This window comes from Pomacea canaliculata, linkage group LG9, assembly GCF_003073045.1.
Source record: "Pomacea canaliculata isolate SZHN2017 linkage group LG9, ASM307304v1, whole genome shotgun sequence".
NCBI lineage: Eukaryota > Metazoa > Mollusca > Gastropoda > Architaenioglossa > Ampullariidae > Pomacea > Pomacea canaliculata.
This window is the reverse complement of record NC_037598.1, coordinates 18,260,141-18,276,374: the sequence shown is the minus strand read 5'-3', so window position 1 is coordinate 18,276,374 and position 16,234 is coordinate 18,260,141. Positions and strand designations below refer to the sequence as shown.

General features: G+C 43.5%; 1 protein-coding gene across 1 annotated transcript; it reads left to right on the top strand.

The window, feature by feature from the left end:
* Nucleotides 1–958: 958 nt before the first annotated feature.
* On the top strand, nucleotides 959–11,081 carry LOC112572893 (muscarinic acetylcholine receptor M2-like). The gene is made up of 3 exons (XM_025252873.1): nucleotides 959–1,399; nucleotides 5,509–5,789; nucleotides 8,764–11,081. The coding sequence occupies exons 2-3, from the start codon at nucleotides 5,564–5,566 to the stop codon at nucleotides 10,149–10,151; spliced, it is 1,614 nt and encodes a 537-aa protein (XP_025108658.1). The 5' UTR covers nucleotides 959–1,399; nucleotides 5,509–5,563; the 3' UTR covers nucleotides 10,152–11,081.
* Nucleotides 11,082–16,234: the final 5,153 nt, after the last annotated feature.

Below are 16,234 nucleotides of genomic sequence, written 5' to 3'. Positions count from 1 at the left end.
GACAAGATGGAAAAGGCAGAGGTGGCCGACAGGAGTAGGACAGACATTATCCACGATAATCATGGACAACACAAGTCAATTGGAAGCTACTGAAAGAGAGAGTGTGTGAGAGAGAAATAAAGAAACCTAAGAGAGAGAGAGGTAAAGGGGGAAGCAGGCCTTACAATATGTCCTGCTGCAACTATACGACCTCAGTGTGAATAGTCGTGCTGCGTAATACGAAAAGGCAAAAGTATAGACGAGGTAATGATACCAAAGATGATATATAAAGTCTGATGATGCTACCTAAGGTCAGATGTCATCCTATGCAATGTTACGACCTAAAGTTAATAGATCATTGCATTTGGGATAATCATATTTTATGGTTTGAGTAAATCATCTTGAAAGTGCAGATGGAAAACAATTATGCAAACAATAAATATGCATGCACGAACTCTCTCTCTCTCTCTAACACACACATGCACACACACACACGCTCACACGCATGAACACATACAAAGAAACATTCACTGTCACCCCAACACACATCACATCACAGGATATATACATCTCCCTTTTTACTTCTGAACAAATACTATGTTTTTTTCAACACACTTGTGTTTTTTTAATTAAATCTGCCTGCCTGCCTGCCTTCCTTCCTGCCTGTCTGCCAGTCTGCCTGTCTGCAGACAAGGTGTCGACGATGGCACTCGCCAGTGAGTTCGGAAGTGCTGGTCAGATCAAAGAGATTACTAACTGCGAGGGGCCGGCAGCGAGGGGGAGGAGCAAACTGCACACTAACGAGGAAATCAGAGCAGTCCTCAAATCGTGCTCCATCCCCCACCACCTCCCAGTCTCTGCAATCCTCCACAGGCGCTACTCCTGGCTGCCACACTCCAGTACACTCGTCCGTTACAGCAAGTAAACACACAACAGTCGCCTCATTATAGACGATGAAGAGAAGTTGTCAAGGGTTTGTTTTTTGTTTTGTGGAGGTGCCACAGCTGTCGGTAGGCGGCAGTTCAGTTCAACTCTTTCAAGCCGAAACTTGAGGAGCAGCGACGTCATCGGGAGGAAATCAGGAACAGCAACTCGCACTTTCCGTGAGATCGCACGCTCCGCGGTGGCACAGTGGTGCATGTCTGCATGCGGCCATGCATTCCTCCGTTTCTTCATCGCTCTCTCATTCCTTATCGGTCCATCTTCACAAGCGTGCAGTAGGTTCGGGTGTAAAAGCACTAAACGCTGGGCAGTGTTTGTCTCACACCTCCCCCAAGTCCAGAGGCATGCTGGGACGTGTCGTCGGGAAACGCTCGCATCTATAATTTAAAGGCACAGACAGTTGGCCCGATGGCAGCACGGACACAGAGAAGCCCTCGAGGAAAAAGACAAGGTTGACTTTCACGTGCTTTCACTACAGGTCGGTGAACAAATATCCATTCATTGTTTCTTGTGATACTGTTGTTTCTGCCACTCAGTTTTTATGTTCTTGAGTGAAGATGTGCACCAGATGATCCTTGCAACACATTGCCATGTTGCCCAGCATCGTGATAAGGCAACAAATCTCGCCCATCCTTCCCACAATGCACCCCGCTCTGAAAATGAAAGACTGCGGGCTATGTGAGATACAGTAACTCCATTTTGCGAGATTTTTTCTTTCTTTTCCATAAAAGTAAACATGATGACATTTTTATGGCGGTGAGTAGTGTCTGTTTAGCCTGTAAGAATATCAGGCGTTTTTTAAACTAACTCGAGTCGAGCTTTTTCCTGTGTTTAAATGTACCTAAAATTAAACTTAAAGCTAGAAGTTAACATGTCAAGAGGATGAACTGGTGACCTGGATGTTTAACTGAAGGTGTAGTAAGCACCAGTTCTGTCCACTTGCTACTAAATGTAACGTGCTGTCTAACGGGAAATGTTGATGGCAGTAGGCGTGTCACCGTTAAGTCATGTGACTCCTCCTCATCAGAGTGGTATCATAATGATCGAGCTGTTCGCACTTCTGCGAAGACTCTCAATTCTCACTTGATGTGTGTGACGATCTGTAAAACAGTCTTGCAATATGGCGGTAAAAAGTGAGGGTCACGAATCTCGTTATGGAGGGGTGGGTGTAGTGAACTAAGTGGTCCACTCTATCTAGAGCAGGGCTGTCAGACGCCCAACCCTCTCCTTCCTCCGATTTATCTTCTCCATTTCTTCTGGGTGGTTAAGGGGGAGTCTTCTGACGACAGACCTACTCCCCTAAGCACCAGGACAAGGCGGCAGAGCTTAAAATCAAAGGGTACAAGGACACTCCCCGACATTTATTAAATTTTCATCACCCCCAGGAACCCACCCAGTGCTTCAGCCTGGCGCCTGTTTGTTTCTGGTAACACCAGGGGCAACATATGATGCAAGTGTGATTACTGATTACAACCACATTATAGTAAGACCATTGCTGCTGTAACACAACCTGTACGGTCCTGTTGTTCTCTTTAGACTTCTTTTACTTTTACACGACCGGAAGTGCCCTCAGGGTGTTGGCGTGAAACACGTAAGCATTGCGCATGTCATCAAGAGAACTGGGCGCCACAAATGGCGGCACTTCCTGCTTTGACTGAGACAGACAGACGACAGGGACAAAGGGACGAAGAAAAAAAAATGGAGGGTCTGTCTCGTTATCAACCGATAATTACAGCCTTGTGCTGCGCCCTTTAGTGCTGTCGGACACAGCTGTTGATGGATGGTGGTCTCCTAAAGTGCTTCTTGGTCCTTTGGTCTTCTAGAAAACACTGCACAGCTGCACGGTTCTCTGTCTCCGAGAGTCTGTGCGCACCACACTCACACAGTCAAACACGCGCAGACACACACACACATCGAGTAATGCCTTTGAAATACTTGAATAAATCACTGTTTTAATGTAATTTCATCTGTCTGTCTGTCTGTCTGTCTGTCTGTCTGTCTGTCTGTCTGTCTGTCACTATATTTGTACATTTAACAGAATGTTTTCCCTTCGTTCTCAATTATAACCCCGGTAAAAAAGTTTCACACGTGGTGATGACTAAATCATGTTCCTAATGTTTTATTCGATATTTTTTTTAATCACTCGCGTGTACTAACGCTTTAATGTGAAGAAAAATTGGCAAAACACACATTTTTATGTATGTCAGACAGCACCTAATATCAGGACATTGGAGGAAGCGGTATTTGCTGTTTGAAGAGACATTAATTCAACTTAGAAATATGTTACATTCAAATGGACGCTGGAAGCTAGCGAGTTCTGACTGCATGTTACATGGTGGGAAGGGAGGGCGACTCCATCCTGTTCGAGCTTTTTGAAATATTTCTCTGGGAAATAAGATCGTCCGGCTTCTCGGTTAATGGTCGTCACTAAATCATGGCGGATGAAAAGGACATGTCTCCCACTATTGTGAGACACGCATTGATGAACTAGTCTCACCCCGTATGGCATGCACCCGGGGGAAGAGAATGACTGCTACTTTAGCTTAGACATCATTACTTCCGGAACAGATTTCCTTCGGTGATTGTGTAAGAAGAAAAATTACTGGAGTCCATTGTGCGCCCATCTCCCCACATCCATCCCTCTAAGATCCACTCACTCTCTCCTCCTCCTTCTCTCTACAAGCAAGACAAACAGCTCCACCTGTCAAGCGAACTACAGAGTCTGGGAATGCACTCCACACTCCACAACCTGAAGAACATGGGCTTAGTGGACACAGAGTAAGATCACCATTGTGAGATGCCAGTGGAGCTTTCTTTGAAACAATTACGATAATTACAAAAGACGGAGCGATGTCTGCTGATGTCGAGAAAGCCCACAAAAGTTCGAACCACAGGCCACCAAACAAAGATCAAAGATCATAAAATTGCAGATGGTCAGGTAAGATGAAGTTATTACGATATCATGAGATTAGAGAAGCAATGTTCAGGGATGAATTTCACTTGGCAGCTGACCTCACCCTAACCTTAACCCTAACCAAGCAGAAGATGTTAAAACTTCGCCAACTCAGGCATGAAGGCAATACCAGATACCTCCGGAATGTTAAGCTCCACATCAACGATAATACGACAGCCAACATGTCCGTTGTGTCGATGACAACCATGCTTGGCAGCAAGACTGTATGGAGAGCCACGCGCACAATAGACATGAGAATACAGATGACTGATGATAGTCCTCTCTCTACTCTTCTCCCTGTACATCTTCATCTTTTTTATTCGTTTTCATATAACCAAATGACCTGACCCTAACCCTTTCCTGATAGCACCAAAAACTAGTAAATCAAAAATATAATAATATCACTTCTAATGTCCACTTAAGAATTCTTTTTCTGGAGTGATTTATCCCGAAACACAGAGCACCTGAACACGAATTGTTCTTCTGGAGGTCCGTAAATCCCTCAAACCAAAAAGGACAAAGCCAACAACAAATATTACCCTTCCAAAAGAACTATAAACTCTCCATTTAGTTCTATGTTTAACTCTGAAAAATTTGTTGCAAGAATTGTGATGCTGACAGATTGAGTCCTTAAGTAGAAAGAACCGGCCAGCCATAAATCCAGTGTAGGAAGAATGGATTGAAGGACGTATACACAATATCCAGCCACCAACACTGTCTCTTCCTGACATACTCTATATACTTGCAAGTGATCAGATTGCAGGCCATGCCTCCTGCAGTTACTCAGGAGGGGCAATCAGACTGTCCTATGTGAGAACCTTTGGCCAGATGATGAGACTGGATGTGACATTTCTTGCTGTAACCGCTGGTCAAGCTGTGTCTGCTGATGTGTCAAACACAAACCACAGTTCCTGAACGAAAGGTGTGCAGCTTCGCAATCTTACTTTTATTGTTCGCCTTTAAAAAAAGCAAATTGCTTCTGTGCCTGAAGCTTTACTGTTCATAAATTCCACTTCATGAGACTGCAATCTCAACAACTGAAATAAAAATCTTCAGCGTGGTTTATAAACAATCAATTTTGCTACGCTATCTGAAACTTTAGAAAAGCAATCAGGAAGCCAGTGAAATTAAAAGGAGAGCAGGGTGGCCATGGCTTGGTGCATCAGCACCCGATCGTGTAATACCTCCCAGCAGCCAAGGGAAGGAGGCGAGGATTATCTGTTATTTTCTTTCTTTTTTATGAGCTCTTACATTCTTCATCGGTTACTATAGACAAGAAATAATTTCTCCCTGAACGTTTTCGCAAAAGCGATCTCTAAATGGAGTGAGAAAAGATTTTCTGAACCAAACTTATATTGTACAATATACGACTATGAATGACAAATTATATACCAAGCATACTAAAGTATTTACTTATCCGAATATCTGTGTATGTGATAAGAAACCTTGAGTAGAATGTACGCCATATTTATTTTTCATTACAATCTCTCGTTAGGACCGAGTGCAGTTCACTTCTAACAGCTCCTAGATGGCTGACACTTGGCAGTCAGCGAAAATGTTTTGAGTTTTGTTGTTTTTGTTTTTGTCCGATTATTACTGCTGATTACTTTGTCTCGGTTCTCTCCCTTGTCTAGTACAGCCTCTCTGACGTCACAAGGACGCAGCACAGCCACAGGGTGTGACGTCACAATGCGACTCGAGCCGTTAGAGTTTGTGGACACCTGGCCGGGGCTAGCTATCTTCCTCCTCATCGTCCTTTGCATCGCCTCGCTCCTGGGCACGCTGGGCAACGTCCTCATTCTGGTTTCCGTGGCAACGCAGAAGGAGTTGCAGAACGTGGAGTCGGTCTTCATCGTGAACCTGGCGATGTGCGACTTGTACGTCACCGTGCTGGCGGATCCACTCAGCATTGTGGGTAAGCGGACTGTCATGTCACACACTTTCTGCGTAATCCATGGTGGATTTTACAGGATGAAATTCTACTTCCTTGCAATCCCTGGCTCTCAGAAAACAACGTGTACAAATGTACAAGCAGCGCCGTGACTCTGCATGGTGTTGTCTACATGCGTGTGATACTCAGACTTACCTAGTCGCTAGGAAATAAACTACATCCTACTTTACCTTCAAGGTAGAGGACGCTTTCCACGCAGGATGATAATTGCGACTCTTTACCCGTGAGACAACGTGAAATCTAGAAGTCGATCTTTTTTGAAGAATTGGAAAACATTTTTTTTGAAACCGGTTCGTGCAGTGGATGAGCTTAGAGTCAGCCTGACCTCCCTTTTCAAAATGTTTCATTCGATCTTTCGTTTAATCGTCACTCCTATCCACCGGAAATTACATTTTCTCTGATCCTTGCCTGGTGCCGGACAGCAGGCTTCTGACGTCGTCTGCTAGATTATCTGGCAGAACATCTTGGATGTTGTCGTTGTTGTTGTCGTTGTCGTTTTTGTTGTTGTTGTTGTTGTTGTTGTTGTTGTTGTTGTTGTTGTTGTTAAACCAGCGCATTTCTCAACAGCAAAGTCGCTACACACATTGCTCGCAGACATGGCATCAATACAACAACCATCACAAGTGTCGTGTCCGGACTCACCTGAGGTTTTTATCAGCGTTTTTACACCTGTAGTGGTGACAGGGACATCAGCGTGTCACGTCAGCAAGTGCACGCGCAGTAAGGAGTTTACACCCAAACTCATATTTTGGCCTATTATCCACGGTCTATAGGCTGTCGTCTAAGCAGGTGGAGACGAGAAGAGCTCTCCTCTAATTCCAGGCAGTGGCAGTCATGAAAGTGTGAGGCTATCCCACAATGCTTTGCACGAACCTCATTGATGAGTGTTTGCACAATGCCGTGGAGGAATGGTGCGGTCAAATCAATGCAAGTTATACACACTAGTTTGCCTCCATTCTGTTTTTCTTTCAGCAATTTGCAGAACGGCCTTTTACTAACAAAAGTAGTTTTCTCGATATCCGGCTGGCATGACTTTTGTCCTTTTAAAACGTGTTGTGAGCTGCGTTCACTTGCATCTCTTGGCTGTGATATGGCGGCCACGTTATGATCGTTAGCTGGTTTGTCTGCACATCTCTGAGTGCAGCCACAAATAAGCACAACATAAATCTATATATATATAATTTCAACATAATGCAACTAACGATACAGTAAATATACATGGTGATACAAGGATATCTGCCAGCAGAGAACACAAGGAAGGTCAGGTGGTACAAATATATACAATATACATGGTATCGGGAGAAGCATTAGTGAGTCGAAAAGGCAGCCAGACATGGCAAGAACTCACCAGACTTCGGTTCCAAATTCCTAGAGAACTATTTGGAGAGTGGTATTATCAATATGATTTATTTTTAGAGACATATTATTTAAGACAACTGAATAAAGACTCATCTCAGATATCTATTACATAACATTTTAAAATGAAAGTCGAGAAGGAACAAGATGTATCAGGTATTGCTAGTCATAAAATTATGTACACTGGATTTTCAAAATCTTTGCCGATCAGACTCATTCCTGTTTCGAACATTAAGGACCCAGTGAACAGAAAGTGCAGCAGATGTCGAGAATTTAGAAAGTAATATGTAATATTTGTTTGTAATTCGACCGTTTTAGGAACCTTTACGTGCAGCAGGCTCGTTTGTGTAACGGTTAGATGTGATAAAGAAACCGCAGATTACATTTAAACAACAACAAAACCAGCAGTTGCTGGGCGGGGGTAGCACTTCTCCTGGCGTCTGACAAGATGACAACTATCGATAAATCTCAGAAAACCAGCGTGCATCGACGACAATTAATGGGGAAAAAAACAACAACAAAGTTAATTGCGCCGTCCTGGTAGCGACCCCTGGCACGACAACACTGATGGCTGCTGTCTCACGGTAATCATGTCAGGACCTTACATTCTGGTTGACATCTGCTACATGACTGTCTCCGGAATACAGTAGAGTGTTTTAGTTGTCACACTAGACGTTTATCGAGCTTTGAAAAATAGTAATTGCGGATACAAAAATATTTTAACGACTGCCATTTAAATGTCCAGTTTGAAATTTAAAGATATGATTTATCGTATTCCTTTATGTCGTTGTTTAACACTGACACAAAGGTATAACTATTGAGAAAGCATATTCACAACCACAAACAGGAAACGGAGAGAGTCTTTAAGTTGTCTGCCCTTTGTGTCTCCATGCTTCTCTCTCCCTCCACTTTTCGATATGTCACGTGACCACTGTTGGCTCCTTGGGAGATGTAGGCTCCTGGTCACAGTGCCCTCGACTACAGTTGTGAGCTCTGTATTGCATCACTGTAATTACATCATCTATCACGTCGGCCGTTCATAAGGACATGTCGAGAAGTCTCGTTGGACATAAACTCATAGGGCGTGCGGAGAAAAATGTCATAATTGACAGAAAATAACAAAGAACAACCTCTACAAAAGACAACGAACCGTGAAGAGCAGTCTTGGACAAGAGACAATGTCTTCACTGGCTGAATGGTCAATTAGTCAGCTAACTGCCGTTAACTGTTAGCAGTTTAGCTGGCTGCTTCACGTAAGAATTCATGGCGACCTCCTCTACTCCTGGCTCCACATACATTATAAACCCCACGCTCGTTTTTCGCGCTTGTTAGTCTTCAAATTAGATGGGATGTTTCAACATAAAACCTTAAAATGCTTTCAGAATCAAGCGTATGAACAAGCGAACATTGTCTAACCAAGCATTATCGAAGTGGAAAAGAGTATTGTAAGAAAAGAAAACTGAAGATTATACAGAAAAAAATAATTTAATAATAATTCAATTTTAAGAAATAAAATTTTATTAATTAAATTTTTTCTGTACAAACAAACGTCTGTATTAACCTTTTATGCTTGTGTTTGCAGCCAAGACTGTAGGGTGGCGGTGGTTCGACTCTGTCCCCTACCTGTGTCGTGCGGTGGGCAGCCTGTGCACCATCTCGTGCGTGGGGTCGCTGATGACGCTGTCCGCCATGAGCTTTAACCGCTACGTGCTCATCTGCCGGCCCTCCCTGTACCCCCGCCTCTTCACGCTGCGACACAGCATCGCCATGTGTGCCTCCGTCTATACTGTCGGCCTCCTTCTCGTCCTCCTCAACCTGGCGGGCGTGGGCGACCACACCTTCGACCACAAGAGTCTGGAGTGCATCTGGGACCGCATGGCCAACCACAACTACACCATCGTCTTCGCCATCGTCCTCGTCTGGATCCCTATAGTGATCACGGGACTGTCGTACATCCACATCTACCTGCACGTGCGCGCCTCCCGCAAGCGCGTGCACAACCATTCAAGCGTGAATGTCGTTTCCTCTATGGCTCAGAAAGACGAAGTTAGCAGACAAGATGGGAGCGTGGACAGGGACTTTCCTGTGAAGAAGACTCCCAGTGAGTACCGCGATAAACAGACGGACAATGAGTACCCGCCTAAACAGGCTGACATGCAGCACTCCGCTGACGGAACGAATCACTCAAATGGACAACTTGATATCGAGGAAGCAAGTCAGGCAAATAGGAAGCTCAACGAACAGGCCAACCATACAACAATTGAAAAGTCAGGCCTTAGTGATATCAACTGCAACGATAGTGGCCCCAAGGCAGACGACTCAACTGCAGCTTCAGGATCGGAACATCGCCAAAGCCTGGCAACAGATGAAGAAAGGACAACGTTTCCAAAAGAAGGGATAAAATTGGATGAAGAATCTGATCCTGCAACCAAAGCAACAATTAAAAGACCAAACAACAGTCATGTCAACTGCAACACCAATGATGTCAGGCCAGAAATGTTGGCAGCAGAAAACAACCGAGGCGTGGTGACAGATGACAAAAGAACGCTAACTCCAAAGCTCCCGCGATCCGTGATGTTCACGTCTGTCCGACCGGCCGGAAGCACGATTCCTGATGAAAAAGAAGACGTGGTAGACAAAGAACTTCCTACATCAGACTCGGGACAGTCGAAGTCGCTGGGCCAGAGGCTGCGGGGAACTCTCGGGAGCCTTAAGAAAAGAAATTTGAGCCCCACCCTGAGGCTTGCGAGGACGCTCTTCATCATCTACCTCGTGTTCTCGGCGTGCTGGCTACCTTACTCCTTCATCCTCATCCTGGATGCCCAAGATTCCTTCGCGCACGAGCTACACGTGGTGATCGTGGCTTGGGCGCACCTGCACCCGTCCATCAACTGGCTTGTGTATTATTACACCAACTCGAAATTTAGGAAAGCATTCCGCAAGTTGCTGCGCATAGACAGACATGCGTAGTCAGGGATGCATGACGACAGTTACACAGATCACCCTCCACCCCGCTATTGTCCTAATTGTTTTTCCTTGTTTTATTTTAATTTTTGTTTCTTTTGTGGGGGTGGGTAATTTTTGCACTTTTGAAGAAAATATCTCCCGGTCTAAACAAGAGAGAGAGAGAGTAAAAAATAAAAAAAGAAGAAAGGGAGCTAAAATGAAAAAGCTGTTGTATCTGATTACATACAATAAATAGATACCACCCAAGCGGCTAATTCCATTGTTGGAACCTTTCACAATTGCCATGGAAATGCTTATCGGCTTCCGGCTAGTCTACAAGCAAAGGATGAAGTCGTTCATTCATTCCATAGAATCAGCAGAACAGGCGGACAGCCAGTCGGCATGTGTCAGAATGTGTTACAATGTGTCAGGATGCAAAATTCGTCTGGGCACCGCTGTAATTTCCATGTCTCCATTCGAGTTTCTGTCGGTTTTCATTGATTTTCATTGGCAGCGGCTGTGGTCGGTCCAGAATGAAAGATTGGAAGCAAAGGGAAATTGAAACTAGAACACTTTGACGGATTTAGAGAAAGCAGCAGCACAGCAATTCTTCGCCCACGACTTCTGAGCCCATGACTTCTTATCTTGTGTTGACTACTATTACTACTACGACGACGACGACGATGATGAGTGTTCCTTGTGGCCATAGAATGGAAGTGGGCCACGTAACAAGCACTGATTGAATTTGAAGGTGTTAATTATCAGAATGAAATCTGACATATGACTGAATGTCGTTGAACTGGTAAAATGGATTCAAGCAAAATATACCTATGGTCTCTCCTAAAATATTTTTCAAACATCAGTCTGACAAATAAAATATCTTCTAAACATCAGCATGAGAAAAACAGTTCGTTCTACCATTTTCATTTTGTATTTCGATCGAAGAAGCCTACAAATTTCTAAGTTGTTTGACTTAGCTAAGTAAGTGGTTATGCCTGGGGAAATGGTGGTCCTAAAATAAAAAAGAAATCGTATACAAAGTGATTTAAGTTTCCTTGTGTACACATATTCCCTGTGCTTCAAGTTAAGTCATCAAAGGTAAGCCTAAGTTCATATTGAAGCTCGTCCAGGCACACCGCCCTAGATTCCCTGGAGTACTACTTACATCCGATTTATCTGGCCACCCGCTTATAGTCATACACGGCCACTGAAACAGATACCCGATATTGTCTTCTAAGTGGATAAATATCCAAGAGGAAAGTTTGATCACAGATAATGTTCGCAATAGCAAAATCCCCCGGTATCTGGAGCAGAGAACTTTCATTGAACTGACCAGAATAGATATGTCAACACAGCCCACCTACGTCCATGGCCTGCCCGAGCGCAACTCAGGTGTGTTGTGTAAATGGCTGTCGACAAGAAGTGGACTGTTAGTCCAGCTATAGAGAACTAAAAACAGGGGGAAATGTTTTCGTTCAGGAGTAAAGACAGTGTCGAGTATCATCCCCAGCGTCGCCGGATGCACTCTGACAACCGTTTACACAGCGCGAACACACACCCACTCCTCAGACAGATGCCGGACACGACTTACCTGTCGAACCTTTGATGAGCATAGACCTCAACAAGGACGAAATGAGCGTAACAAATGAGAAAACGAGAAAAGAGAAGAAAAAAATGATTGATGAAATATAATTACGCGTACACGCACACGTAAGAAAACAGGGAACTACCCCACAAAATAAATGATAATGAGAAATGTTAGTAAGGGAAATAACCCACCAAACACACTGCAGCACAGTACTGTTAGAGTTCTTGCCCCTGAGCACTGTGTACTCTGTTGACACTGTCTCCTTCACTTACTGTGGCCTTAGCGACTCTCTCGCGCTGACCTCCACCGCACTGTGTGTCCGATATGTGCAGGGACCCTTTGCTGGTCCACAGTCCGAGCTGCCTCGTTGACTACACGGCGCAGGACCGAACGATGAAGGCGACGGAACGAACGAAGAAACGAAGGGAGGACAAAACGTAGAACGGTTGAGACTCAGCATACACAGGCGCGGAAAGAGCGAAGAAGAATGAGATGATGTTTAAGAAATGCAGCGACGACAAGAACCAGGACAAGGTCGACAAGACCAGTGGTCACTACTAGCTACTGTGTTGCTACAGTCAGCGAACCGGTTAAAAACAGCCTGGAATATGACGTCAGACCTTTCTATCACCGGTGAGCCCCAAGCTGAGAGAAGGGCAGGCATAGAAACATGGCTGACACATGATAGACGGACAGACTGAAGAGGGAGAGAAAGAATAGAAAGTAACAAGGTAAGGTAACGGTAAAGGTCATCTCCTAAACGTTTCCGGTCACTGGGGAGTGAGGTGAGTCTCACTTTTCTCAGGACCAGACATATGTGAGGTCGGTTCCCATCTCTCCCACGCTGGCTTACCTTCCCCAACCCTCCATGGAATCAGGTACTCATCTCCGCCAGCTACGTCGACTGGGCTACTCGGGTATCGAACCAGCGGGGCTTTCAGTCCCGACGCCATCACTCTAACCACTCGGCTGTCCGCTTCCCCACGTTACAAAGAAGAAAGAATACAGGAAAGAAAGAAAAGAATTAATTGCCTTTGTTTACTAGCAAGTAATCTGCTCGATGGCAAGAAAAAACATTTTGTCAGCACTGGATGTTTGTTGCCACCAAGCAGTTTACTGTGAGTGTGCAGAATGTGAGACATTGTATTGTTCTCCAAAATCTCTACCATACGATTGCTTCACTGGTGGTGGTCAAACATCTGATTGTCTTCAGCAGCCACAAAAACTCCGCCATCTTCAGAGGTCACGTAGTCCATTGTCTGTCATCCGTTGTAGGGAAGTCTGCAGTTTTGTTTTTGCCTACGAAAGTAGAATTTATCTCCTAATTGTCTTCTGAAACAATGGAAACTCTAGCATCAGTCTCCAGTAGTCGCGAACTTGACCACTTTACTATCTGTCACGGACCAGTCCGTGCCTCCCTGTTTTTCAGATTAATTTAACCCCTTTACGACTTAGTGACTGCAAGGGTATGGTGAATGGATGAGAACATTAGATGGGAAAGGGTTAACTGTGACACAAAGTGTTTGGTGAACCAAACGAGGAACGAGGGAGAAAATTTACTCAGGCCTGAGATACTGAAGGAAGATGTACCCGAGTCACGACATGTAAATCTCTCTAGTTGAGATTAGAGAGCAGAGCAGGGTAGTGTCCATCCAAGCTGGATGCGGCGCATGTTGTTGTTGTTGTTGTTGTTGTTGTTGTTGTTGTTGTTGTTGTTGTTGTTGTTCGGGAGGGAGTTCCGATCGTCCTCGATGGTCATTGTGATTGTTTCCAACAGTCGTGATAATTTCGGCGGACAAGCTTCATTGTCATTATTGCAATGTCTATCTATAGAGGTCGTGAACAATAGGTTCTATTTAAAGAATTTATAAATGAAACTAAAATTATCGCAAAAGGTGGTTACAAACGAAATGAGAAGAAATATCACACACAAACAATTACAAGTGAATTAATAAAAGATTTCCCTAGAAGAGTCATCTTAGTATCTACTAGTAGTACTTGAATAGTTTTTTAATGCCATGATTTCTTTAGTGTTGGGTGTTCAAATGTACCAAGCCAGGAAAATGGCGAATTTTAATGGCGACTATTCTAACAAATCCAGTGTCACTGACACAAGCCGGTGACACCACACATCTTCTCTTGTTTATGTTGGAGAAAAGAGAACAATTGTGCCCGCTTAACATTGTACGGTTTTTTTTTTAGTGGCACATTGTAATTTTATTTCGGATACTCCTTTTTTTGGATATTGTACCACTTCATACATTTGACCCGTTTGACCCCGCTAACGGTAAGACGAAACGGACATCACTTAAAGCAAACAATAACACGAGAAGCAACCATCTGTTGTTGAGTGAATTAGCAGACGACAGAGGCTGTGCAAGTGTTTAGTTCAAGTGCTGACTGATTATCCTGAAGTGCCGACACTCAAGGTTACTGCATCTTACTTCCTCCTTCCTCGCATCACCGGACACTTGTGACGTCACTGAAGCAGACATCCTTAAAGTGGCGACAGGAGAGAGTAGACCAGGACTCGTGGACCCGCTAACCCACTTGAATCCAGCAGGCAATACCTTTGCAACTGCCGGCCGTGCACTTTCATGACGGAAAAGGACGTTGATCACGTGTCCGGTGCGAGACCCACTGACTCACGAAGTGAAGACCTACATGACTTGGTGGATTAAGGTCCACAGTCAGACCTCTCGTCAACAGCCCCTTGTTGCCTAAGATTAGTAAATTAAATTGCATTACCCTTCAATCAACTTTTGTTTTTGCCTTTTTAGGAAATGTTTGTTTATGCAATGTTGCTACTTTGCCTGATTCACTTAGTTTCACTTTGACATATTGAATGTCGGAGGCGCAGCGATTTCAAGCCACGTGTTTATTTCTAATCTGATGCTAATAAAAACACGTTGACCTAGTCACTTGTATTAATTAATGTAAATAAAGTCTGTCGGGTGATTTTTCTGTGTGTTAAATTGTAAAGTTGTTATGCTTACAGTGTCATCCACATCAACGTCGGGAAAAAAAAACTGCTTTGGACAACGCGCAGCCAACCTTGGAGTCATTGAAACTTTTATTTTCTTACTTTATACAAAAGTTCACAGACATTGTAGTGTCAAATGATGTAGTGGCAATAGGAAAGTAAGACATGTAATCCTATTTAAGTCTTTAGTTGTACAGCTAACATACAAAATTCTCTAGTTGTGTCAAAGGCATTGAAAGTGTTATTCAACCTTTTGATGTTTTAGAGAAAATACTCCACCGGATAAGCTTGAAAAAGTATCAGGTTTATAATGAAAACCCGTTAGACCTGTTTCTCCTCCCCCTGCATGTCTGTGACAAGTCTGGCTTTGAAACCTGACGGAAGCAACGGGTGTTTTAAATTCTGACTTTTGAAGTCTCTATAATCAAAGGCGATATCGTCTGTAAATTCACTATAATCAAAGACAATATATAATATAAAGTCTTTATAATCAAAGACGATATCATATATAAACTCACTATAATCGAAGACAATAAATTAGACAAAGTCTTTATCATCGAAAACAGTATATTACATAAATTCTTTGCTATAATCAGCAGTTGAACAGGTAATTGAAGGATTTAATGATATTTAGCTTGAATGAGACTTAAGCTAGCTGCAGCGGCTGTCTACAATTTGTGTATTGTAATTCGTAACGAAATTAATTTCTGTTAGTATGTCCTAAGTACTTCTATTTGAAAAACATTTCTAAGTGACTGCAAATTGGATTTATTTTTTCAGCTACAAAATGTAAACATGTACATTACCTATAGCAGTGATCAGTTGGTGAGTAACATTTTAAAAGTTGAATAGTTTATTTTGACTTTTTAAAATCTTACAATAAACTCGTTACCACAAAACCAAGTTTTATGTACAGTCAGAACAACAGTATTTTAATACAGCAGATTACAGTTCTATCCCTTACATACACGTGATACTAGTTACCTATTACAATAACACTCTCCCTAACCTACTCTCTCTCCTACTCTCTCCTTTTTCTCTGGATTTTTAATGCAGTTGTAGCGAAGAATGAGCATAGTCCAGGGCAGGACACCACGGGTGAGGGCCAGACTGTGATAGCTTGTAATGATGTTTGTGGACATGTTTGTATTGTAGACATGTTTGTAGACATGTTTGTAGACATGTTTGTAGACATGTTTGTGGCTATGTTTGTGGACATGTTTGTGGACATGTTTGTAGACATGTTTGTGGACATGTTTGTGGACATGTTTGTGGACAGCGGCTGAAATGCGTTGTGTTTGCTGTGGCGGTGGTTCATCTGTGCTCCGTTCTTCTGGCTTCAAGAAAGAAAATATGGCCCCTAAAAAATCAACCCAAGAAATAAAGAGAATACAAGTAACTAACACCGACGAAAGTACGTTGAGCACCGATCTCTTCACAAAACTGTAGAATCCCAAGGAAGAGAAGGGTGACAGCGAGAGGGTGGGCAACGGGAAGAAAAAGAAGTAAACCTCAGTCTCGCGACATGCAGACCCT

Coding starts and splice junctions, on each gene's coding strand:
- LOC112572893 (XM_025252873.1), top strand. CDS start 5,564: ATGCGACTCGAGCCGTTAGAGTTTGTGGACACCTGGCCGGGGCTAGCT. Junction 5,790..8,763: donor GGATCCACTCAGCATTGTGG/GTAAGCGGACTG, acceptor TTGTGTTTGCAG/CCAAGACTGTAGGGTGGCGG.